The sequence below is a fragment of the Urocampus carinirostris genome, chromosome 2 (genome assembly GCF_059441175.1).
Source record: "Urocampus carinirostris isolate Australia breed hairy pipefish chromosome 2, RoL_Ucar_1.0, whole genome shotgun sequence".
Classification (NCBI taxonomy): domain Eukaryota; kingdom Metazoa; phylum Chordata; class Actinopteri; order Syngnathiformes; family Syngnathidae; genus Urocampus; species Urocampus carinirostris.
The window spans coordinates 68815487-68840110 of NC_142350.1; the positions used below are offsets into that span (position 1 = coordinate 68815487).

The following is a 24624-nucleotide window of genomic DNA, read 5'->3' on the forward strand; positions in this document are numbered from 1 at the left end:
AGAGTTGTCAAGTCTCATTGTAACGTCATGACAAAATCCAAGTTTATTTCAAACAATATCGCCTTTAACGCATTTTAAGATGTTGAAATCACAAATTGAAGACGTTTTTTGGGTAGTTGTCAATCCAAGTGTCATTTTACACCACAGACATTTACATCATTGTTGAAACATCACATTTATTTATCAAATTTTTCTTTTTTTTGTCAATCATGGCAGCACAATATGGACAAAAGTGATCGGATAAAACGTCATTTTCTAGAAGGAGTATGATATAATTCAATGATTATTGCTTTCCGAGGATTCCATCAGGGCTTCTCGTGTTCTGGTCCACTTAAAGCAGGACTCTTCTGATTCGGGTCCAGGTCCAGAATGAGCCCTTTTGCCACCGGGTCGGGGAATTCTTCCAGGTCTTCGTGCTGCGGCCGCGAAATAAAGAAAGGTGAGCCAAAATCTCATCTTACAAAATAAAGATGCTAACAATAAAACAAAAGTCAAGTCCCATTTATTGGTGACGCCCTTTATCACAAAAAGTCTCAAAGGGGGGCTGTACATAGCACAACAACAAGATAACCAGTCAAATATAACATTAACTATATCAAATATTTTTGTGGGAACCAAAATATTTTAAGCAAAATATGGAAAAAGTACATATCTCACTTGGTTTACATAATATCCAAATCCCAAATATGATTATATAAATGATAACAATATTGTAAAGTTCATACTAAGGTAAAAGACAAAAAGGGAGCTAGCTAGCTAAAAGAGTAAACAACATCTAAATGGCCAGACCCAAAACTAGACGGGTAGCTGGAAAGGAGGCCGAAATTTAGTTTGATAACAAGAAAAAAACAGATAAAAATCCCGATAGCATGCAAGAAAAAAATGTAAAAAGCTAGATAGCTTGCTAAATAGCTAAAATGTAGGAAGATAGCTAGCTAAAACGAAAAGAAACCGAGCACTTTTTGCTCATTCGCCTAATGAAACCCAAATCCTGGATGACAGTTTTTTGTGTACCACTAGGTGGCACTAAATATTACACACAGTCCTTTTAAGAAAAACATGGCAAGAACTTCAAGTATTTAAAACCACTTCACCCAAAATCTAGTCAAGATAAGTCAAGTCATGTATTTTTTTTCCCGAATGAAAATGTCATTTATTTCACTTTTATTTTGAAAATACAACACAGCATTCACAATGCCCAGTACTCCATTGTTAAGGTCCTGAAAATACAATTCAAATTAAAAGCGGACCGGTTTCATGTCTGATAAAATTATCCGGGCGTGGCCCAAAAATAACAACAACAATAAGAAGAAGCCTAAATTGACTATGTGAGTGCCCGACCACTAGGGATGTACATGAAAGGGGGGGGGGGGGGGAAATCGATCCAAATATTGATATTATCAAGTACTATTGTCTTGGGATCCAAACTTCACTCAAAGTGCTGCTTCTATATGAAGATAGCGCAGTCCTTCTCTCTCCCTCACCTTTGTCCACTCTCTATGCTCGAGGAGTGACTGACAGGCACACCTCCCTACCTGACCTGCTGCTGCATCTTATGTAAAATGGTACTCACGTACATGCTGTCTGCACTATGTTTGTTCACTGCTCAACAGACACCGCACAAAAACTGAAAACTCGTGCCAACACTACCTCATACGAAAATAATGTTACTCAAGTCTTGTTCTTGCACATGTCGACTGCACTACGTTTAATGCTCAAATTGCACAATGTCTGACCATTTCCTTTTTTTGCACTATGATGTCTATGCTTGCACCAATGTATATGCGGACTATTTTTGCACCATGATGACTTTGCACCAAATGCAATATTGCACAACCGTTACGATACAACGTTATCACGACAACCCTGTATGTAACATCCCACATGCTGACATTGTTGTGTAAATACCATGTAAATTATAACTATAGCCTTATTCCCCTTGTTTTATAACATTATCTTCTCTGTTCCTTTATCTTCTTGCTCATACCCTCACTATGTGTAAAACTGGAGTGTCATGCCCAATTTCGTTGTCACAATATGTTAGCCCATTTGTAACAATGACAATAAAGGTATATTCTATTCTATTCTATTCTATTCTATTCTATTCTACCTGCCATGTCTTTGCGCCCACCCCTACCGGAAGCTAAAAACGACACAAGAAAACACAAAAGGCAGCCAAGTGTGGCCTAAGAAAAAAAAAGACAATGCCAGGTGTCATGTGTGTGGTCAACTGGATTGCTACCGTGGTAACACCACACATTTGCATAAACATGTGAAAAAAGCTCATCCTGCAGAGAGCAACGAGCTGCAACCAAAATGTAAACATGCTAATGCACCTAAAAAAAACCTGTCAATCTGTTGTCACTATGGCAACAGCGCACATGAGAGACAATTGACACTTTATTTGTACGACTGACTTTATTTTTCAAAATATTGTGCAATGGGAAGTATTTCAGTTCTCTAGTTGCTCTTGTTGTACAATTATTATCTTTGCTTAGCAGTTTTTTTTGGTTCGACTCTCTTGCTCGTTTTTCTGAAACAATGGTAATGGAAAAATATTTCCATTCATTTTGTATACTGTTGAAGTTTGCGCCATCGTTATTTCAGAAAACATGAAACATTTCTAGTGCCTGAGATCTTTGTGCTCTTCGACTTTTGTTCCGATGCAGTAGATGTCGTCGGAGTGTTTTCATTTTCAAACTGTTAAAGGTTTATGACATCCGACGGCTTACGCCAAGGGTTCCCAAGGTGGTGTTCGCGGGCACCAGGGTTTCAGAGGGCCCCAACCAGGGTTTGAACTGGGCACAGGTGTGTTACCATTACCACACACCTTGTTATCCATCCCTTTATATATGACTGCCCGGAAAAGCATTCTTGGTTGGGTCATTGTCATTTTCACGACCGCGTCAAGTGTGTTTATGTCTGGTTTCGTTCTACCTTGCATTTTTCGTTTCGGTCTTTTTTACCGATTTGTTTTTGGTCAGGATTGGTATTTGTTTCTGTTTTTGTGTTTGGGAATTTTGTTAGATCCTTTAAGCCCCCTTGTTTGTTGGGTATTTTGGTCCTGGTTTTGTATTAAATGCCGTCCAAAAGACCTACGGCCCGGAATTGGTCAGCGGCATGGTGTTGTCACGACCGGTACTAGTAGGGGACCCAAATGCGAAGCGTTTCACAAAATGCTTTATTAAGGGATCGGGGAAGTCAGGGCGAGAGGAAAAAGACAGCGATCTGGTGCTCTCTGGTCAGTTGGAGCGGGAAGCCCTCGCAAAAGAAGCGTGGTCGGAGATCGGAACAAGTCGGGCAGCCGGAATGGGAGAACGGAGCACGGTCGGAGATCGGAACCAGTCAGCCAGCTGGAAAGGGTGACGGAGCGTGATCGGAAAAAGTCGGGCAGCCGGGACGGGAGACGCAGCGTGATCGGAGATCGGAACAAGTCGCTTAGCCGGGACGAGTGGGAAGTCAGGGATCGATACAGGAATCCGAATCAGGATACGGGCAGCCGGGACAGGAGCACAAAGCTTGGATCGGGGATCGATACAGGAAACAGAATCAGGATGCGGGTAGCCGGGACCAGAGAACAAAGCTTGGATCGGGGATCGATACAGGGAACTGGTCGGGATCAAAACGGGAGCCGTAGTCAAAAGTGCTTGCCTTGCAATGCGCTGAGGTTCGCAGACAGACTGACCAGGAGTGAACGAGAATGACGTGTTTGAACAGGAGACCTAATTAGGGAACGAGTGGCAGCCGGGGCTAAACGAGTGAGCGCAGGTGTATAAATCACGACAGGTGTATTTGGTGCGGCGTGCGTGTACCCGTTGCCGTAGCGCGGGTGAGCGCCGACGGCGAGCACGCTCATGCCGACGCTGACGCAAAGCACCAACGCGGCCAGGACCAGGAGCGTCACGTCCGTCCCGCGGGTCAACCTCTGGCAGGGATAAGAAAAGAACGCTCGTTTCCAAAACGGGAGAAGAGCGGCCGGGAGAGACTCACAACGGCGTAGGAGGCGGCTTCTCGACATCCGTGGTCCTGGAGGTTCCTGCAGAAGAGATGGACGGAGAGCGCGGCCAGGTCCAAAGCGTAGAGGACCACGCCCACCGCCGCAAAGACGGCGCACAGAACGTTGGCCGTCACCGTCAAGCCGGCCTGAGAAGGAGAATTTCAGCATTTTTCGTTCCTGTTTTAAGGAAGAGCTGCCATTCTCAGGGTTTCAAGCGCATTTGAAAAGATACTTTTCCAATTCCTCCGATACAATTCAAAATCCAGTGCGAATCTCTCTTTTTTGAGTTTTTTTTCCTCTCTCATTAGCTCTTTTTTTCTTACTTTCCCACACTGACACTTGTTCTCTTTCTCTCTCATGTCCACTTTTCTCTGTCTCTATTTTTCTTTTCTCTCATTCTTTCTCACTCTCTCTCACTTTCTTTTGCTCGTTATTTATTTTTTTCCATCTCTTTCTCTCTCATTTCTCTCTTCCTCTTGCTCTCTCTATTTTCTCCCCTCTTCTCTCTCTCTCTCTCTCTCTCTCTCTTGCTCTCTCCTTTTTTCTCTCTCTATCATTTTGTCCATTACCTTCTCTCTCCCTTCCTCACTCTCTCTCTCTTTCTTTCTCTTTCTCCCTCTCTCTCTCTCTCTCTCTCTGTGTATATAGAGAGAGAAAGTTATTTTAGACTTGTTTTTCTAGTCAAACAAGCAAAATGTTTCTTGAATTGAAAAATGTCCAATATGGCTGGTCGAAGCTGATTTTAGAATTTTTTTTTCATGAAAAAAAAATACTTTGCCGAGGAAATTGGTATTTTCAGTTTTTCTTTTTTTGCCTCTTGTAATATGTGACCCTACATAAAAAAACTCTGACAAGTATATTTATTTTGATAATATATTATTTTTTGAGTGATTTTGAGCAAAAATATACTCATTTTACGTGTTATTACTCTTGTTTAAGTAAAAAAAAAACTGGAAATCAGATGTATTTTCTTTCATTTTCCAGATGATTTTCTCTTTTTAATCAACGTTTTAGCTCAGGAGGCAGCGCTCTCGTCTTGGGATCAAGAGGTCGCAGGTTCGATTCCCGGCTCCTCCGTGTTATATGTCGAAATGTCTTTGGGCAAGACACTGAATCCCTAATGCCTCCAATAAGCAGGTTGCATGGCTGACTCCCTATTGGTGTGTGAGTGTGTGGGTGAACGGGTAAGTGTGAAGCACATTGTAAAGTGCTTTGGGAGCTCTTCAGTGACTTGAAAAGCGCTCTAGAAATGCAGACCATTTACCATTTGTATTCAGCAGCGCTACAAATATAGCTGCCATTGATGAAGACACGATTTTTGTTTTTAAGACAAATCTCTCCCTGTATCGGCCTTGCGTAATATGTGGCCCCCTGTCAGTTTAAGATGCGATATTAAAGTTCTGTTGGTATCAAACAAAACCATGTATGGTCTGGGCGACGCGGTGGAGGGGTGGTTGGCGGTTCAAGGCCAGCTACTACAGTTTGCATGGTCTCCCTCTGCCTGCGCAGGTTTCCGAACCGTCCCTCTGTGGCAATGAGCCAGTGAATGAGTCCCCTGCCCAGCACCCCCGCAGCCCTACTGAGGATAAGTCGTGCAGATAATAGACGGATGTCCTCTCCCCCATATATCTTTCCGATTGAATTTCCCGTAAGTTCCTGCTCGGCCATCTTGCTGCTACGATACCCCCAAATACCTTTTAAGAGGCAAAATATTAAGAACTAAAATGTTGCTTTTGGGGTCACTTTGACTTTCTGAAGTTTGTAATCTTCACTTGTGTCGAGTCACACGACACAGCGACATCTAGTGGTCAAATAACACACAATGTCCCTTTAAAGTTACAGTACACAACAAAATCAGGCTTCCTTTTTGTTGTTTTTCTTCAAGTTAAAATGTTCAGGGTGAATTTAAGCTTTATTGTAAACGAGTTGATCAATAAAGTTGAGAAAAAAATTAAAAACTTGTAATAATGGGAAATGTTCTCTCTAACCATCCATCGATCCATTCATGATCAGCACCGCTTATCCTCAGTAGGCTCACGGGGGCGCTGGAGCCCATCCCAGTCATTCTCGGGCAGTGGGCAGGGGACACCCTCAACTGCTTGCCAGCCAATCACGGAGACGGTCAAGTCATTCGCTCATTCTCACTTAGGGACAATTTGGTTAGGCCAATTCACCTGACATGCATGTTTTTGGAACGTGGGAGGAAACCCGCACAAGCACGGGGAGAACATGCAAACTCCATACAGGAGGTTCGTTCTCATGACCTCAGAACTGTGCCGCACACGCGCTAACCACTGCGCCACCGTGCCGCACCTTCTGTCTAACTTTTATTTTATGGTAAGCATTTTCATTTCAGCAAATATACTCACACAGCAACAGGTCGGACACTGACCGGACAAAAAGGACAAAACCCCGGCCGCCACAAACTACAAAAAAAAGAAAAGAAAAATGAAAAATTGTATTTTTTTCTCGTTCAACATTTTGCAATGTTTTTTACCACGGCCCCGATCCAGTAAGCGGCTCCGAGACTGGCCAGATCTCCGGGGCGTGTCCTGGTTCGGCCCGCCCCCAATCCCATGTTGACCACGCCCACCAGCATCTGAATGGTCTGCATGAAAGCAGAGCAAATTAAATACAGCCTGGCATAGCTTAGCACAAAAAGCTGAAAGATTGTTCATGAAACATATTTGCGTCAAAGCGCTTTTTGTCTCCTCCTCCTGCATCCACCTGCTACCCTGCTGTACCAGGTCAAGTAACGTCACACCAAAGGTAAATACATTTTATATTCTCCTGAGATTTAATTTTTTTACTGAATCCCATACACGTATATTAGAAAAGAATATCATATTGCACACGAGTAAGTTGTTTACGACTCCGAGATGCTATTGGTTAACGTCATATAAATAACTGGTTCACTATTGGTTTGCGTCAATGGTCATGAAAATGATGAGATATCCTATTGACTGAATTATCTTTTTTTATCTTGAATAGGATTTGTTTTTAAGTTACAGGGATGCTAAAAGGAGAAGCAAAAACAAAATAACCATGGAAACGAAGCCTGCGATGATCAAAGAGCACGAAGAAGACCTTTTCTGAGGAATAATTGTTAAAAAAAAAGAGTCAATTAGAGCAATTAAATCTTCTTAGGATATGACACTGAAAGTTTGAACATCCGCAGTCTCCCGCCTCCTCTGCATCCACCCGCTTCTCCGCTGGACCAGGTAAAGTCTCGTCCCACCAAAGGTCAATAAAATTTGCTTAAATTTACCCGTGAATAACTTTGTGTACAAGTTGTGAAATGGTAGTAAACGTTACCCCGAAGACGGCCTTGGCCCTGCCGCATTTCAACCCGCAGGACGAGCAGCGGCAGCAGCTTCCGACTTTTTCGACTTTTTGGTCCGACATTCTCCACCTATCAAAAAAGGAAAAATCCAGTTGTCTCATTTCCATTTTGTCACCTTTGCGTGACTGAAGATAAGATTTTTCTTTCTGATGTTGACATAAAACATGCCAGGTGACTTTTTGCACACAAAAGAGTGTTCAAGTCAAGTCATGGTTATTTGTTTTAATCACAAGAAGTCTCAAAGGGCTGCACAGACTACAGACTTTTACACCATCAATAATAATATTTATCGTAGAAAAAATAAAATAATACTATAGAAATAGTACAAAAATACCACTACCGTAACATTATAAAACAAAAATACTACTTAGAAATATCACAAAACTACTAAACAAAAACACTACAAAAATAAAACTATGATACAAAAACACTACTACAGAAATATTAAGAAAGAAATATTACAAAAAATAACTACCGTGTAAATACTACAAAAATACTACAGAATAACTAAAGAATTACTGCAAAAAATATACAAAAATACATCGACAAAAATGCAATACTGATACTACAATACAATATCAAAATACATACACTGGTAAATACAAATTGCATTTAGAAAGAAAATATTTATAAATAACTCTAAGAATTAAATCAATCACGAAAAAATGAAACCGTATTAAATATGTTTCACTCTTTTGAGGAAAGAAAAAGTACAGTCATTTTGGTTGTGTTTTTCAATATATACGCATAAAACCTTCACATTATTACACAATTGATTTGTATGTATTTGTAGGAATGTATATATTGTTTATCAGGACCTTTCCCCTTATAAAGGATAAAAAAGTCAGATTAAAACATGACATTTTTGCACGATTGTGTATTGGAGAAAAAAAAATGTTCAAATAAATTGTAAAAAATATATCGAGTAGTACTTCTCTTTTAAAGGTAAAAAAAGGTTTGGATTGCATAAAAAAAGTTGAATGGAAAATGGTTGTTGTTTTTTTTATATAGTTTACAATATAGCCCCCCCCCCCTCTCAAGATTTTATCAATGTACTTTGGGGACAAAACATCACTATTCTTACATTTAAAAAAATACATTTTCCCTTAATGGATAAAATGAATTATTACACAAGTAATTTAAATGGATATTGTAAGTAAATGTATATATTTAGGTTGTGTTTTTCTCTGAAAAATATAGAAAAATACAGTCGATTGCAAGTTACACTCATAACTATTTTTCGATATATCCGTGGGATAAATAATGTTACACGATTACACTCGTATTTTGTTTCTTATATTGTATGAAAAAAAAACATGATCATAAGTTACAATACATCTTGATTAGGTTTTCAAAATACTGTATTTGAGGAAAAACCTCCAAATGTAATCCAATTTTTGTGTTTTACCCTGAAATGTAGGGTCAAATATATCCTGTTTTAAACGCATTTCTAAACTTGAAGAAAATGTACATCATTATTTTTAAATCAAATATTTTTAATACCCGTATTCTCCATTTTTGGGCAAATTTGGAAGAAAAGTAGCGAGGAAAACAGGATCAGATAGATTGGGTTTTAGTCCCTTTTTGATTCGGAAAGTCAAATCTTACCTGCTGCCCGTCGGTGGTCCGGCAGCCGCCGTCAGCTGGACAAAAACAAACATAGTCACGTTTCCTGCCGGAGTCCTTCACAATAAAAGCGAACTCGGAAAGTAAAATCGGAGCTGGGACCGAGACATTAAGACCGAGTCCAGCCAAAATGTTTGTTTGAGATGCATTTTGTCCAATGTGAACACAAACGATCTCAGAAGAGGAAGATATATTATTTCTATCCTGTATATATTAGCAGTAGGCTAGATTCCAATCTACAAAGTGATGATTGTTAGCTTTAACATAACTTCCAATCTACACTCGGCCGAGTCATTCCTAAGACTTATAACATTGGTAAAATGGCGGCGCCCTCTGTTGGCTGCGGCTGCATCGGCTCGCTACAACGGGTCAGGTGTATCGACATTTCGTTCTGTGTACATTGTTACAAAGAATGACAATTCAAAGGAAATTATTATTATTATTAATTACACTGGATAATTATTAGCATTCGTACTAAGCTAGCTTCTACGCTACTCAAGATCATTATGAACTATATCAAAAAGTGGGCTGCTTACCTATACAGGATGATGTTTAGCATTTAAGTTATATCAGCTTTAATATCAAGCAAGCTTTATAGCGACACTTGATGATTTTTAGCATTAGCATTAAATGACCTACGAACCAAACTATGATTTTTAGTGTCAGAATACATTCGTACCGGTATATAGAATGGATAATTATTAGCTTTAACATTAAGCAAGCTCTTAAGCTACAATTAATGATTACTAGCAACAACCTTTAGAGAGCTTCCGATCCAAAATGTGATGATTATTAGATAGATAGATAGATACTTTCTTCATCCCCGCATGGAAATTCCCATTTCCAGCAGCATCCCTTCGCTGAGAACAATACAATAATAAAACAAAAGGAATACAATATACAAATACCCATTGTGACGTGCTAATACCCACTGTAGCGTGTTGTATAGAGTATTTAAATAGTGCTACATAAAATACACACTGCAGTAAAAGTACGGTCATATGCAATGTAGGGTGGTGTGGTTTAGTTTGGGCCTTTACTCCGCCGGGTGGAGTTAAAGAGCCTCATGGCATGAGGAAGAAAAGATCTCTTCAATCCGTCCATGGAACAAGACAGTGACAGCAGTCTGTCGCTGAAGCTGCTCTTCTGTCTGGAGATAATGCTGTGTAGTGGATGGGATGAATTGTCCACGATTGACCGCAGCTTTTCCAGTGCCCGTCTCTCAGCTACTGTTGTTAGGCCGTCCGGCTCTTTGCCCACAACAGAGCTCGCTTTCCTAGCCAGTTTATTGAGACGAGAGGCATCCTTCTTCTCGACGCTGCCTCCCCGACACGCTGTCGCATAGAAGAGGGCGCTCGCCACTACTGTCTCGTAGAATATTTTCAGGAGCTTTTTGCAGATTTTGAAGGAGGCCAGCCTTCTGAGGAAGTCAAGTCAGCTTTGACCTTTCCTACATAGAGCTTCTGTGTTGGCAGTCCAGTCCAGTTTGTTGTCCAGCTGCACACCCAGGTATTTGTAGGTCTGGACGAATTCTACACCTTCTCCTTTGATGGTTACAGGAACCGGGTGAGTTTTAGTTCTCCTGAAGTCCACCACCGTCTCCCTGGTCTTGGTGGCGTTCAGGTGCAGGTGGTTTGCGTCGCTCCATTGGACAAAGTCCTGAATCCTTTTCCTGTCCTCCTCCTCCTGCCCACTTCAGATACGTCCCACGATCGCAGTGTCATCGGCAAACTTTTGCACGTGGCAGGACTCGGAGTTGTACCGAAAGTCCGACGTATACAGAGTGAATAGGAACGGAGAGAGCACGGTCCCCTGCGGAGATCCTGTGCTGCTAACCACAGTGTCCGATGTACAGCCCCCCTCTGTTTTACATACTGGGGTCTGCCTGTCAGGTAGTCCGTAATCCATTCTACAAGGTGTGAGCTAACTCCCATCTCTGTCAGTTTCCTACTCAGTAGCAGAGGCTGTATGGTATTGAAGGCACTGGAGAAGTCCAAAAATGTAATCCTCACGGCCCCCTTAGCCCTATCCAGGTGAGAGAGGGATCGGTGTAGCATATAGACTATAGCATCCTCCACTCCCACCTTCTCCTGGTAAGCAAATTGCAGAGGGTCGATGGCGTGACGGACCTGTAGCCTCAGCTGGTGCAGCAGCAACCGCTCCATGGTTTTCATCACATGTGATGTCAGGGCGACCGGCCTGAAGTCGTTGAGTTCCTCAGGTCTTGATTTCTAGTGTTAGCGTACGATAGCTTCCAATCTGCACAAGAGCATTTTTAGCGTTGGCACTAAGCTAGCTTCCTATCAAACTTGCATTATTAGTGTTGTTATTAAGGCAGTTTCTTAGCTACACTGGGTGATTATCATCATTAGCATGAATCTAGTTGACAATCAAACTTGGATCGTTAGCAATAGCATTAAGGTAGTTTATAAGATACGCTGGATGATTATTGGTATAGGCATGAATCTAGCTTTCAATCTATACCGGATGATTAATAGCATTCCCAAGACACAAGGGATAATTCTTAGCATCAAGATAGCGTTCAGTCCACCCTGGATGGTTATTTGTGTTAGCATGAAGCAAGCTTTCAATTTGCACTGGTACTTGATGATAATGAGGGTTAGCAAAAGATAGCTCCCAATCCAGTTTAACTGTACGGGTCAGGTGTATCGACATTTCGTTCTGTGTGCATGGTTTCAAAGAATGACAATAAAAGTCAATTCTATTCTATTCTATTCTACTGGATGACTATTAGCATTAGCATGAAGTGAGTTTCCAATCTAGACCGTAACCAAGTCCTTTACCGTGTTTTTTCCGGCTACCCACGAAGTTTTTCCGACCTCGGCGGCCATTTTGAGGTTGACGAAGAGCTCGACTACGGCTAGCGCCATCAATGTGGCGTCAGCGGACGTGAGCAAACTCTGAAACCGAGAAGGGTTAGAGAGTGTTAGTCCCGCCCGTGCCCTGGTCAGCGGAGCTATTAGCCCCGCTTGTTTCCTGGTGGGCGGAGCTTCACCTGCGCCAGGCGCGCCACGGCCGGGCATTCGGGGTCCGATCCGGGTTGGCACATTCGCAAAATTGAAGCGTTTTCGGCATCGGCGGCGTACAAAACGAACGCAGATACGGCGAAAACGACGCACGATAAATTCAACAAAGCCGAGAAACAATTCTGAAATAAAAAAAAGTTTTCATTTGAGATCCCAGAACAAAATGGAGGAAAACTCACCAGGCCGGGAGACGCCGAAACAGCCGACACCACAGAAACGATTCCCGTAATCAGGAACTGAAATCAGATCGATCAGACAATCATAAGCGTTAGCATCAAGCCAGCTTCCAATCTATGATTATTAGCATTAGCATTAGCACTAAGCCAGTCTGTAAACTACATTGGATGAGTAGTGGTGTAAACATAAAACTCGCTTCCAATCAACGCTGGATGATTATTAGCATTAGCATTAAGCTACATTTCTAACCAAACTCAGGTGATTATTAGCATTAGTTTTAAGTTAAGCCTCAAAATCGAAACTGGATGCTAATGAGATTAGCATTAAGCCAGCTTTAAAAATATACTGGATGATTATCAACGTTCTCATGATTGGGTGATTTTTAGCATTAGCATCAAGCTAGTTTGTAAAAGAAATCAGATGATTATTAGTGGGAACCAGAAGCTAGCCACCAATCTGTTTTGGATGATAATTAGCATTAGCACAAGTACGCTTCCAATTTACACCCCTTACATGTTTATTCTTAGTTTTAGCATGAAGCTAGTTTTCAATCTACGTTGGATGATGATTAGCATTAAGCCAATTTGTGAACTACATTGGATGACTAACAGTGTTACATTATTAATGTCAGCCATATTTTAAATGACACTGGATGATTGAATATATGTACTGGAACTAAGACAGCTTTCTACATTATATGGGTATTAGCTTAGCATGAAGCTAGTTACCAATCCAAACTGAAAGTGGTAGATTTTTAGTTTTACCATGAAGCTAGCCTGCTCTCTACACTGGATGATTATTAGCGATAGCTTTCAAACTACACAGAATAACAATAATTATTACTATAATTATTAGCATCATTAAAACTGACAGTTAGCATTAATTATTAGTGTTATTAGTGTTAACACATAACTAGCTTCCAGTCTACTCTGGATAATTATTACTCTGGATAATTATTAGCAGTAGCATTAAAGCAGTTTGTTAACACACACAGTGGAGGATTGTTAGCATTAGCATGAAGCTAGCTGTCAATTTACGCTGGTTAGCATTAAGCCAGTTCGTCAACGACATTGGAAGATTATTGTTGTTAACATGAAGCTTCCAAGCTTCCAATCTGCTTTGGACGATTATTAGCATTAAGATAAAGCTAAATTCCAATCAAACTGGTATGATTATTAGCATTTGCGTTAAACCAAATATACAGGCTACATCAGATGATAAGTAGCGTTAGCATGAAGCAAGTTTCCAATCCTCCCTGGAACTGGTTGATTATTAGTATTAGCATGAAGCTAGCCTGCAATCCAGACTGGATGATTATTAGCATTAGTTTAATGCTAGCCTCCAAACATTCATCATGGATGACTTTTAGCGTTAGCATAAAGCAAGCTACCATTCCACACTGATACACGTTGATTATTACAGCTCCTGGGCAATTATTATCATTAAGTTTAAGCGAGCCTTCAAATTACACTAGATATTAGTTTTAGCAGTTTGTAAGCTACACTAAATGAGTACCGGTACTAGTGTTAGCATGAAGCTAGCTTCCAATCTACAGCTTATGATTACAGTCCACGGTAGTACTGATTATTTGTGTTAGTAGAAAGCTAGGCCTCAAACTGCCCTGTATTAGCATCAAACCAGTTTGTAAGCTACATTGGATGATTTTTAGCGTTGGCATGAAGCTAGCCTGCTAGCTATACTGGATGACTATTAGCATTAGCATGAATCTTCCAATCCATACTGGATGATTTAAAACTATTCGATGTTTAGCTGGGCTCCAGTTTACACTGGATGCTTTATTACTTCCTGCATTAAGCCAGGTCCTAAACTGCTCTGGATGATCATTAGCATTAGCATGAAACAAGCTTCCAATCCAGACTGATCGATTATAAGGGTTGGCATGAAGCTAGCTTCCAATAAGATCATGATGATGATAAGCATGAGCATTTAGATAGCTCCCAATCCAGATTGGTTGATTATTAGCATTAGCACGAAGCGAACTTCCAAGCTACACTGGATGCTTATTATTTCTGGCATCAAGCCAGGTTTTACACTGCACGGGACGATTAATAGCATTAGCATTAAACAGGATTCCAATCAAGACTGGTCGACCATAAGGGTTGGCATTGAGCTAGCTTCCAATAAAATCATGATGATTATTAGCATTAGCTTTGAGATCGCTCCCAATCCACATTGCTAGTCGTTGATTAGTATTAGCATTAAAATAGCTTCCAATCCAGATCGGTTCATTATTAGCATGAGCAGGAAGCGAATTCCCAATCCACGGCAAATAATTATTAGCTCGGAGCTAGCCACCAGATGACGCACCGCAGCACCCAGCCAGTAAGGGGCTCCCAAATGCACCAAATCTCCCGGGGCCGTGCTGGTCCGACCGGGCCCCAGTCCCACGTTGAGGGCCCCGACCAGGATTTGAATCGTCTGGACTCACAAAAGAGAAACACGTTCAAAATAAGATACACAAATTGTCCAAAATGTTGATCGGACTCACCCCGAGAACAGAAAGGAGGCGAGCGTCCATGTCGGGAGCTCGCCCGTCGTCTTCTCGGGCTCCGAAAGATTTCCAGGACGCCGGCAGCCTTCGCGAGTCCACTTGTCCTTTTCGAACGTTAACGCTATCAGGCGGAAATATGCGCCGCAAATATCTCTTATCGCTCTTTTATTTGCTGGCTTTAGCAATCGCTGAGGCCTTAGCCAAAACAACGAAAGCCGACACGCAAAATCGAGAGCAAAAGTTTAGATAGCAAAAAAAAAAAAAAAAACCTGCCGATTAGCTGACTAGCTGATTAGAGTTAGCCATTTTGTCACGAAAATCGTCATTGGCGGATGAGCATTAGTCACAAACAATAGCAATAGTTGATTGGCTAATGCTAATTTGTAACAAAAATCTACGATAGCTGATTAGCTTAGCCACTTTTTCACAAGAATCAGTCGATGAGCATTAGCTAATTATTAACAAAAAAATCAGTATCAATAAAAATTTTCCCTTTTAATAACATTATATCAGCGCTAGTTGATTAGTATTGGCCAATTAAGAACAAAAATCCAAATTAGCTAAGTAGCATTAGCCAATTAATTACATAAAAAGCAGCACTGGCTGAATAAAGTATCTATCTATCTATCTATCTATCTATCTCTATTAGCATTAGCAAGTTCATCATAAAAATCAGTATTGGCAGATTAGAATTACACTGGAGCAAAAAATCTAAACCAATTATCAGTATATTTGCTGTTGTTTTGGATGACATCTTGAAAAAAAAACATATTGAAATCAATTTCAAGATTTTAGTTTATTGAAAAAATACAGGAATAGAAACACCCATCATCTTATTGGCAGAAAACGTTGCTCCTTTAAGGTGTCGTTTTTGTACTTTGCAGTATTTCAAGAACAAGTGGAAATCATCCACCCATCCATGATCTGCACCGCTTATCCTCAGTAGGGCCGCGGGGATGCTGGAGCCCATCCCAGTTATACTTGGGCAGTGGGCAGGGGACACCCTCAACTGGTTGCCAGCCAGTCGCAGACAACTCACTCTCTCATTCACACCTAGGGACAATTTGTTTTTGGAATGTGGGAGGAAACCGGAGTGCCCGGAGGAAACCCACGCAAGCATGGGGAGAACATGCAAACTCCGCACAGGAATGTTTGATCTCATGACCTCAATTATTACACACGGGGGCTTTGAGATCTCATCTCTCATCTCATTAGCCGCACCGCTTATCCTCAGTAGGGTCGCGGGGGTGCCGGAGCCCATCCTAGCAATCATCGGGCAGTGGGCAGGGGACACCCTGAACTGGTTGCCAGCCAATCGCAGGGCACACGGGGACAGACAACTCGCTCGCTCATTCACACCTACGGACAATTTGGAGCGGCCAATCCACCTGAAATGCATGTTTTTGGAATGTGGGAGGAAACCGGAGTGCCCGGAGGAAACCCACGCAAGCACGGGGAGAACATACAAACTCCGCACAGTAAGTCCGGTAGCTGGATTTGAACCCACAAAGGAGGTTCCCAAGACCTAGGAACTGTGCCGCACACGCGCTAACCACTGCGCCGCCGTGCTGCTGGCTTTGAGATGATTTTTGAAATATTTGTGGCGATCTTACTCATTGTAAGACATAGTCTTAAAAAGATTAGAACGTATTTCCAGACGATATTCTCCACCCCATGGGTGACAAGTTGACCCGGTTTTACAGGCAAAAAGTGTCACAAAACTAAGAATTTCTCACTTTATTTGTCCAACACGCAGATATAAAAGAGAGAATACAAAGAAAGCTCACGATGTGATTAATGGCGTGCAAAAACTATGTTTGATTTAGATAGCGCGATGGATGTTGGCGTTTTAGCACGACGCCGAAAGAAAAAAATGGAAAGCGGTCGGCAGAGAATGCGAGCGTATCTGCAGGCGCTTGGGCAAACGTCGCCTAAGCCGTCTCCAGCATCGGTTGGGAAACGCCTTCGGGTTCGTCGCGGCCCTAAAATGCCAAAAAGTGACAAAAAGACGTCCTTTAGCTCCCTGGAGAGGTTTCAAGCTTCCGTTTTTAAGCTAGGCGTTGTAGCTTTAAAGCTTCGACTGTGGATTCAAAAGACTCACGCAGGTGTAACCGTTTTTAAAGCATTAACTCAGAGTTACAGATTTCAAGTTGCTTCGACTCTTGAAAAGCGCTCTATAAAATGCAGACCTTCCCAAGTTAACAGTTCTAGAGCTTTAACTCCAAATGAAAGTTTTAAAGCGGCTTACAAAACGCTTTCACCTTTGAACTAAAACAGGGTTAAAGCTTTAACTCAATTAAAGCCGTAGCTCCGAGTTGAAACCATCGGTGCACGCTCAAACCCTCTTGAGAGTTTGGTCTTGGATTTTAAAGCTTTAAGTCAGAGTTAAAGCTTTAAATCTAAAACTTTAAGACTTCAACCGTGGATTTAAAACTCTTAAGTTTAATCAGCGATCGCGTTAAAGCATTTAAGCCGCTTTAACTCTTGTGTGAGAACAGCTTTAAAGCGTCAATACAGAGCTAAACCGGATTGGGAACATTAAACCTTTACCATAAAGCTTTAACTCGGAGTTAAAGCTTCAACCGTGAACTTAAAACCCTCCCACTGGTTTAACCGTCGAGCGAGTTGAAGCAACTTGAACTTCTGTGTGAAAACAGCTCGGAAGCATTCCCTTAAAGTTGTCTTGACTCCCAAGTGCTTTGAATCCGAGTTAAAGCTTTAAAGATGAACGTCTCCATTAAAACGTTTCGGGTTTGAACGTAAACAAATTCGGATTTACCCGCTCCAGGTGTCGGTCGTGGTGCGGCTGTCCGTTGCCGTGGCGACACAAAGATTTGACGGCCAAACCGAAGGAACTGAGAACCAGGAAGAGTTCCAGGACGCACAAGGCGACGGCCACGCCGTTGATGCTTCGGAGAAGTATCTGCCCGAGAAAAACCTTTCGTCCGTGAGTTAAAGCTTTAAATCGGCTTGAAAGCCGCTTCAACTCTGAGCACTCTCAGGAAATGCAGTCGCTGCTGGGCCTTCCCTACCATCCCTCTGGTGTTTGCCGACATTTCTTGTGTAAATATTGTGTCAATTCTAACTATAACCTTATCCTCCTTGTTTTATAACCTTATCTTCTCTGTTCCTTTATCTTCTTGGCTTTTTTTACCTCACTGTGAATGTGTGAAACTGGAGTGCCACGCCCAATTTCGTTGTCACAATATGTTAACCCATTTTGTAACAATAAAGGTATATTCTATTCTATTCTAAAAACGGCTTTCACTTCCAAGTTCGATACTGCATTAAAGCTTTTAGTCAAATAAAGCCGTAACTCAGAGTTGGATTTTAAAGAGTTAAAAAAAACGAGTTTTAACTTAATAGTCAAAGCTTTAACTCAATGAAGGCTGTAACTCCAAAGTCAGATTTCAAGTTTTTAATCAGTCAACCGTTAAAAAAAACGAGTTTGGACTCCGTAATCAAAGCTTTGAAGCTTCAACCATTGACTTAAAGGCTGACTCGGAGTTAAAGCTTTAAAGCCGTTTAACTATTGACTGAGTTAGAGCTTTACTTAAGTCAATGGTTAAAAAGGTTAACTGAGTTATAGCAGTTAGTATTGTTACAAAGCTTTGACTCCCGAGTTAAAACCTTATTCTAGGTCAAGCTTGAAAGCTTCATCTCGGGGTTAAGAGTCTAAAGCTGCTGAAACTTTTAATCGATTTAAAGCGTTAAAGCAGAGTTCATATAGGTTCGATGCATTAACTCAGAGTTAAAGCTTTCAACCATGATCCGGCTTGGCGGCATCACTGTTGTTAGCATGTCAATTTAGCCATCGTTGAAGCAGCCAAGGGCAGCACGGCGGGGCAGTGGTTAGCGCGTTTGCGGCACAGTTCTGAGGTCATGAGATCGAACCTCCTGTGTGGAGTTTGCATGTTCCGCCTTTCCTCCCACATTCCAAAAACATGCATGTCCGTCCAAATCGTCCCTAGGTGTGAATGAGCGAGTGAATTGTCTGTCCCTGTGTGCCCTGCGACTGGCTGGCAACCGGTTCAGGGTGTCCCCTGCCCGCTGCCTGAGGATGGCTGGGATGGGCTCCAGCACCCCCGCGACCCTACTGAGGATAAGCGCTGCAGCTCATGGATGGATGGATGAAGCCGCCAAGCAACTCACCAGGAAGAAGCCCCTCCCCCTGGAGCAGCGTTCCAAAACGGCCTGGTCCCGGGGACTGAGGGTGGCGGTGGGGCGCTCATGACTTCTGGACCAATCATCATCGTCGTAGGAGTATCCGTTATCGTCCTGGCACCAGGGCTCCACGTAAATGTTTGTCACGTTGGTGATGTAAAGGGCGATGCCCGCTATGGCGAAGGCCGCCCCCAAAATGTTCACCGTGGCGTTCGCCAAAACCTGAAACAAAAAACAATCCTTATTTGAGTAGCCATACCAATATCTATTATTTTTATTCATCAGTTGGATTAGGACTCTCAGATATTGAGCTGACCCGCTAGGTTCCTGTGACTTGTCCTTGCTTTGGCGCCTTCCTATCTAAAAACACTCTTGCAAACGTCATCCAGTTTGAACCAGTTAAGACCGTTGAGTCTCAAGTTGGCACCTTATTAAGGGTGGGCGCTATAAGACGAGGCACTATCTTAGATAAGACAGACTTCTTCCGGCTCATGCTGAAAAAGGGTTAGGGTTAGGGTTTAAGGTTAGGGTTAGTCAATCTTCCTAGTATCCAGTCAATAGATAGATACTTTATTCATCCCCGTAGGGAAATTCACACTTCCAGCAGTCTACCCTATTAACAGATGAACATGATGCCCTAGGGGTGCTTGTAGCGGAGCGGATGACGTCACACGCTAGTCCAAAAGTTCGACATCCCTGCGGCAGATGGAAATTTTTTCTTTGTGTCCAGGGATACACCACCTCGTGTTAGCGAGTCCGCCTCCTCTCCGATTCCCGCAGGCTTCCGTGTCGCTGAATAGCGGCGCTGAAGCCGGATAACTCCGGGTGGCTACATGTTAGCGTCCGGGGTGCTAAACGTGAGCCACGTTTCCGCAAAACATAGCAACTGCGCTCCCTGTGCGCTACGATGTTTTCCACCAGCACTCGTTGGTCTTATTTGGTAGTGAGTTCACATTTACCATGATTACGGACGGTACCGAAGACTTATAACGCCGCTAGCCGCTTCGCTAGCTCCGGCTCTTCCTCCACGATAGGCCCCTTCATCACGCCGGCACGAGAATTCTTCAGGTCAAGGAGTTGAATCCTCGAATAACTGCATTTTTGTGCGCTAAAACCCATGTCCATAGGATAGAAAGTCATCCAAATGTTCAGTTGTCAAACGGGAAGAAAAACACAGAATATAGAAGCAGACAATAAAACAATAAATCACAAAAAGTGAGAGATAACAGGGGGAGCTGCTGGAGAGTCAGCCGCTCGGTGGCGGCGCCGCTTTGATCTAAAATAGCTCAGAGAGAATACGCAGTCTCCTGGTTTTTATGTTTAAGACGGCGATTCCGACTCTTCTTAGAGAACAGGCTCTTCAGGCTCCCGAACGATTCTTCAGTTTTTTTTTTTGGATAAAGATTTAGATATAATAATGAAACATGACGTCCCAAAAAAAATTCATTTTATAGGATGCTACTTTATCATAATAGCCATTATTTTTTCAATATACCTTAGAATTAGCCCAACCGCATTTCAACTTTCAAATTGTTTACCCTAATCCAAAGCAAAAAACACAGAGATGATGTCCCTCACATTGACAAATTGTGAGCGCCTTCAAGAGGGTAAGAGGAGAGAAACAAAGAGAAAGAGAGAGAGGGAATTAAGAAATGGCGAAAAAGAGAAAGAAGATAATAGAGGAAAAAAGCCAGGGAGCAACACAAAAAACGCGTGAGAGAAAAGGGTGGAGAGAAAGAAAGAGAGAAAACAAGAGATAAAGAGTAAAAAGAAAAAAATTGGGCACTGCAGCGACCGACCTCCGAGCGCACCAAGCAGCACATTCCAATCTTCTAATTCCAGGCCATGAAAGCTTATTTTATATATCTGTCAGGTTTTCAATGTAAATCTCTTGATATTCTGTCTCAAGGTAATTAGTTTGTTTTTATATTACTAAATATAAAAACAATGTTTCTCATACACACACACACACATAAAGTAACGTTTCAACAATGAGTGTAATTATATCTTTTGTACTTTTATCAATCTTGTATTCTTTTATTTTGAAGTCGTGTTCTGGCTCTGTACTGATTCCTCTGACGTCACGAATAAACTTTCCCTCTCTCTCTCTGGGACCTCAGCCATGAAGGAGCGTGAGTTTTTTGTTCCCACCATCATGTCGAATTAAACCATATACATGTATTTTATCTGTGCAAATACGGCCACGAAATAGTCATAATAATGATTGACTTTAACAATATCTAAAATAAAAATCTCTCTTTTGAGATATAGAAAGTTTCATATTTATGGGGTTGAGTAGTAGTATTTTTCTGAAGAAAACAGAAAAAAATTGGGTTCGTGAAAAAAATAAGGGATGACACTTTCTCCCAAATGTATACCGTAGAGTGACTTGAATGCATTTTAGTGATACAACAAAAAGCATTGCGCAGATTAAAACCAAAAATCATCTTCACTATAGAAAAGGATCATTTTATTTTTGTAGTATTAAAAAGAATTTTCTGGTGATAATTGACGAAGAACGTGAAAGCAGCTCATTCATCCAAAATCAAAAGTATTCCACATAAAGCGTTCTACTTACCAGACAAGGACTCGGAAACTTCTCCGACAAAATGCAGAGGATGCCGAAGACCGCGAACTGCAAAGATCGGCGTTAGCAGATTAGCGTTAGCCAGTTCGTGACACAAAACAGCAATTGCTAATTGCCGGTAGCTCATTAATCACACTAATAAGCATGAGCTGATTAGCGATAGCCAATTCATTACAAAAGAAGTCAGCGCTAGCTGATTAGCATTAGCCAATTGATGACAAAAATCAGCTATAGCTAGTTAGCATTAGCCAATTCATCACAGAACCCAATAGGGGTTGATTAGCGTTGGCCAATGAGTTACAAAAATCAGGCACAAGCAGATAAGTGAAAGCCAATTAATGACAAACAAAATAGCATGAGCCAAATCATGACAAAACCGTCAGCTTTAGCTGATAAGCATTAGCTTATTGATTAGAAAAACTAGCACTAGCTGCTTGGCAATAGGTGACTCATCATTAATATTAGCTGGCTTATCAACATTAGCCAATTCATCATTAGCTAGCTGAATGGCAATTGCAAATGAATCACAAAAATTGTCATTAGCTGATAAACATGATCAGTTTTTTTAAATAGAAAAAAAAAATCAGTATGAGCTAAATAGCATTAGCGACATATTCACAAGAATCTCAGCATTAGCTTCATAACAATCTGCATACATTTTACTTTCATATTTGCAGATCTTGACAAAATATTTGTCATCAAATAATTCCATTTTTTTTCTTACCAAGGACCCCAACCAGATAGGGAATCCGGTCTCGTCCATTTGCCACCAGGACCCGGGACCGCTGACCATGAGAATGGCCCCCAGGCAAATGTTGAGCAGCCCCACCATGATGTGCAGGGCCCCCAGCAGGGACTGAGAGGTCCCCATCAGGTCCCCCAGCCGGCGAGACACCGAGCAGCAGGCGGGGCTGTAGCAGAGGGCCCCCAAAATCTGGCATATCGGGGGGCAGCTACTCTTGGGGTCCGAGGTTAGCGTTAGCACCGTCACCCCCTTGGAATTGGTTAGCGTCACCGACATCCTGCGTTCGCCCACCAAAAAAAGGAAGATTTACGTCTTATAATCCTACAGATAAAAAGACATATTACTCAGACATGGGACCAAGTCACACATGTGCAAGTCTCAAGTAAGTCTCAAGTCTTCACCTTCAAGTCCCAAGTAAGTCCCAAGTATTTTTTTCTTGGGCAAGTCAAGTCACAAGTCAAGTCCCGAGTCTTAGATTGCCAAGTCCAAGTCAAGTCACAAGTCATAAAAACAGCGACTCGAGTCGACTCGAGTCCAAGTCACTAAGTCTCAAGTCCCCATGTCTGATATTACTACAGTAATACTAAAAATAGGACAATAACGTTATAGAGATGCTGCAAAATACTACAGAATTACTAGCAAAGAAATAATACGAAAAACTGTGATGATCCTATAAAAATACTAGATAGATGTCTAGATAGATAGATAGATAGATAGATAGATAGATAGATACTTTATTACTTTATTCATCCCCCCATAGTAGAGAAATACTAGAAAAATACACCAGAAATACGACAAAAGCATTACTGGAATAGTAAAATAATATCACAGAAAAATGTTACAGAACAATTCTACGCAAATTCTTTAGAAATCGTAAAAGAATATATCTATAGTTTCACTAAAAATACTGAAAAAAATACTACGAAGAATATATTACTGAAGGAATACTACAAAAATACTACTCCGCATATATTACTACAGAAATACTACCAAACTACTACTATGGATACTTTACTGAAGGAATACTACAAAAATACTACGAACAATATATTACTAAAGGAATACTAAAAAAAAATACTACGATGGATATTTTACTGAAGGAATACTACAAACAATATATTACTGAAGGAATACTAAAAAAAAATACTCGGATGGATATTTTACTGAAGGAATACTACAAAAATACTACAAAGAATATATTACTGAAGTAATACTACCAAACTACTACAGAAAAACAACCGAAATACAACAAAAACTTAACAGAAAAATACTACAAAAATACAGCAGTAATACAGTAATACTAGTAGAAAACTAAAATAATATGACTATGGAAATATTATTATAAACATACTCGAAAAAATGTTACAGAAAAGAACTACCAAAATACAGCAATCATACAATAATTCTAGAACAATACTACAGAAATACTTGATTAATTCTACAATGGAAATATAACAGAAAAACATAGAAAATACGACAGTAATACTATCTTGCAAAAATGCTACAAGAGAAATATTACAGAAATAATACTGCAGAAATACTTTAAAAATACTACAGTAATATTAAAGGTACAACAGGAATACTACAAAAACATTACAGACATGTTACAGTAGTACGATAATTCAGAAATACAACTACAAAATTACTACTAAATAAATACTACAAAACGATGAGAAAAGTAACACTCCAAATACAGCAAGAGTAATATTAAAATAGTGCAGAAATACTTCAAAACATGACATAAAACACTACAAAAATACTGCCACCGTAGTACTACTTAAGAAATATTATTTCAGAAATACTAGAGTTATATTGTAATACAAAAGAAAATGAGAAAAAAAACAACAATACAGCAGAAATACTCCAAAAATGCATCTCGAGTAATACTATAAAATACTAGATAACTCCTACCTGAGAAATCAGACAAAAGACTACAAGAACCACAATTAAGTTTATCCTACAGAAGTAAATAGACGATCAAGTCGGGACCTAGTGTATTATTTGGCAATCGTATGAAAAAAATAATCAAACTTTTACCCCATTTAGACATTATTTTACAAGCCAGTCCCGTTTGGTGAGGATTTTGAGCAAGAAACGATATTTGGAGGCGCCATGAATCGACTCGAAAAACGACCACCGGGTGACGTCACCAAGCGCCTTTTCGCCACATTTTGACTTCTTAAACGACGTAGACGAGAAGAAAAACTACACAATTGAGATTCCTTACTTGTAATTCGGCGTCTTTTACAGATATCCTGGCGTCTACAAGTCAGAGGAATGGCGAGGGATGATGAAACTTGTTCCCGGAAAGCTGACGGAAAAGCCAAAAGACTTCCGTGTGTGACTTCACTTCCGCCGCTAGATGGCGACATCGACTTTTTGTACGAAAAACAAACAAAATAAGCTATCGGATCGTATTCAAGCCA

The 24624-nt window shown here is 41.0% G+C and overlaps 2 protein-coding genes across 2 annotated transcripts; both read right to left on the reverse strand.

Moving 5' to 3' along the window:
* Positions 1-200: 200 nt before the first annotated feature.
* Positions 201-15330, reverse strand: LOC148373118 (uncharacterized). Its single transcript, XM_088327624.1, has 12 exons — positions 14700-15330; positions 14519-14629; positions 12193-12249; positions 11983-12135; positions 11771-11887; positions 8949-8983; positions 7313-7409; positions 6495-6605; positions 6367-6423; positions 3991-4143; positions 3813-3925; positions 201-416 (listed from the first exon to the last, which is right to left on the reverse strand). The coding sequence occupies exons 1-12, from the start codon at positions 14727-14729 to the stop codon at positions 332-334; spliced, it is 1119 nt and encodes a 372-aa protein (XP_088183750.1). The 5' UTR covers positions 14730-15330; the 3' UTR covers positions 201-331.
* A 153-nt stretch (positions 15331-15483) lies between these two features.
* Positions 15484-24584, reverse strand: LOC148373119 (uncharacterized). The gene is made up of 6 exons (XM_088327623.1): positions 24426-24584; positions 22178-22475; positions 21445-21501; positions 18855-19088; positions 17482-17625; positions 15484-16684 (listed from the first exon to the last, which is right to left on the reverse strand). Exons 2-6 carry the CDS (start codon positions 22472-22474, stop codon positions 16634-16636), a joined length of 783 nt encoding a protein of 260 aa, XP_088183749.1. The 5' UTR covers position 22475; positions 24426-24584; the 3' UTR covers positions 15484-16633.
* Positions 24585-24624: the final 40 nt, after the last annotated feature.

Excerpts from the sequence above, each read along its gene's own strand:
- LOC148373118 (XM_088327624.1), bottom strand. The coding sequence starts at position 14,729 with ATGGACGCTCGCCTCCTTTCTGTTCTCGGG. Across the intron at positions 3,926-3,990 it reads AAGCCGCCTCCTACGCCGTT|AGGTTGACCCGCGGGACGGA; the intron begins GTGAGTCTCTCC and ends TATCCCTGCCAG. Across the intron at positions 417-3,812 it reads CACCCGCGCTACGGCAACGG|CACGAAGACCTGGAAGAATT; the intron begins GTACACGCACGC and ends TCGCGGCCGCAG.
- LOC148373119 (XM_088327623.1), bottom strand. The coding sequence starts at position 22,474 with ATGTCGGTGACGCTAACCAATTCCAAGGGGGTGACGGTGCTAACGCTA. Across the intron at positions 19,089-21,444 it reads AGTTTCCGAGTCCTTGTCTG|GTTTTGGCGAACGCCACGGT; the intron begins GTAAGTAGAACG and ends TTTTTGTTTCAG. Across the intron at positions 17,626-18,854 it reads GGGGGAGGGGCTTCTTCCTG|ATACTTCTCCGAAGCATCAA; the intron begins GTGAGTTGCTTG and ends TTTCTCGGGCAG.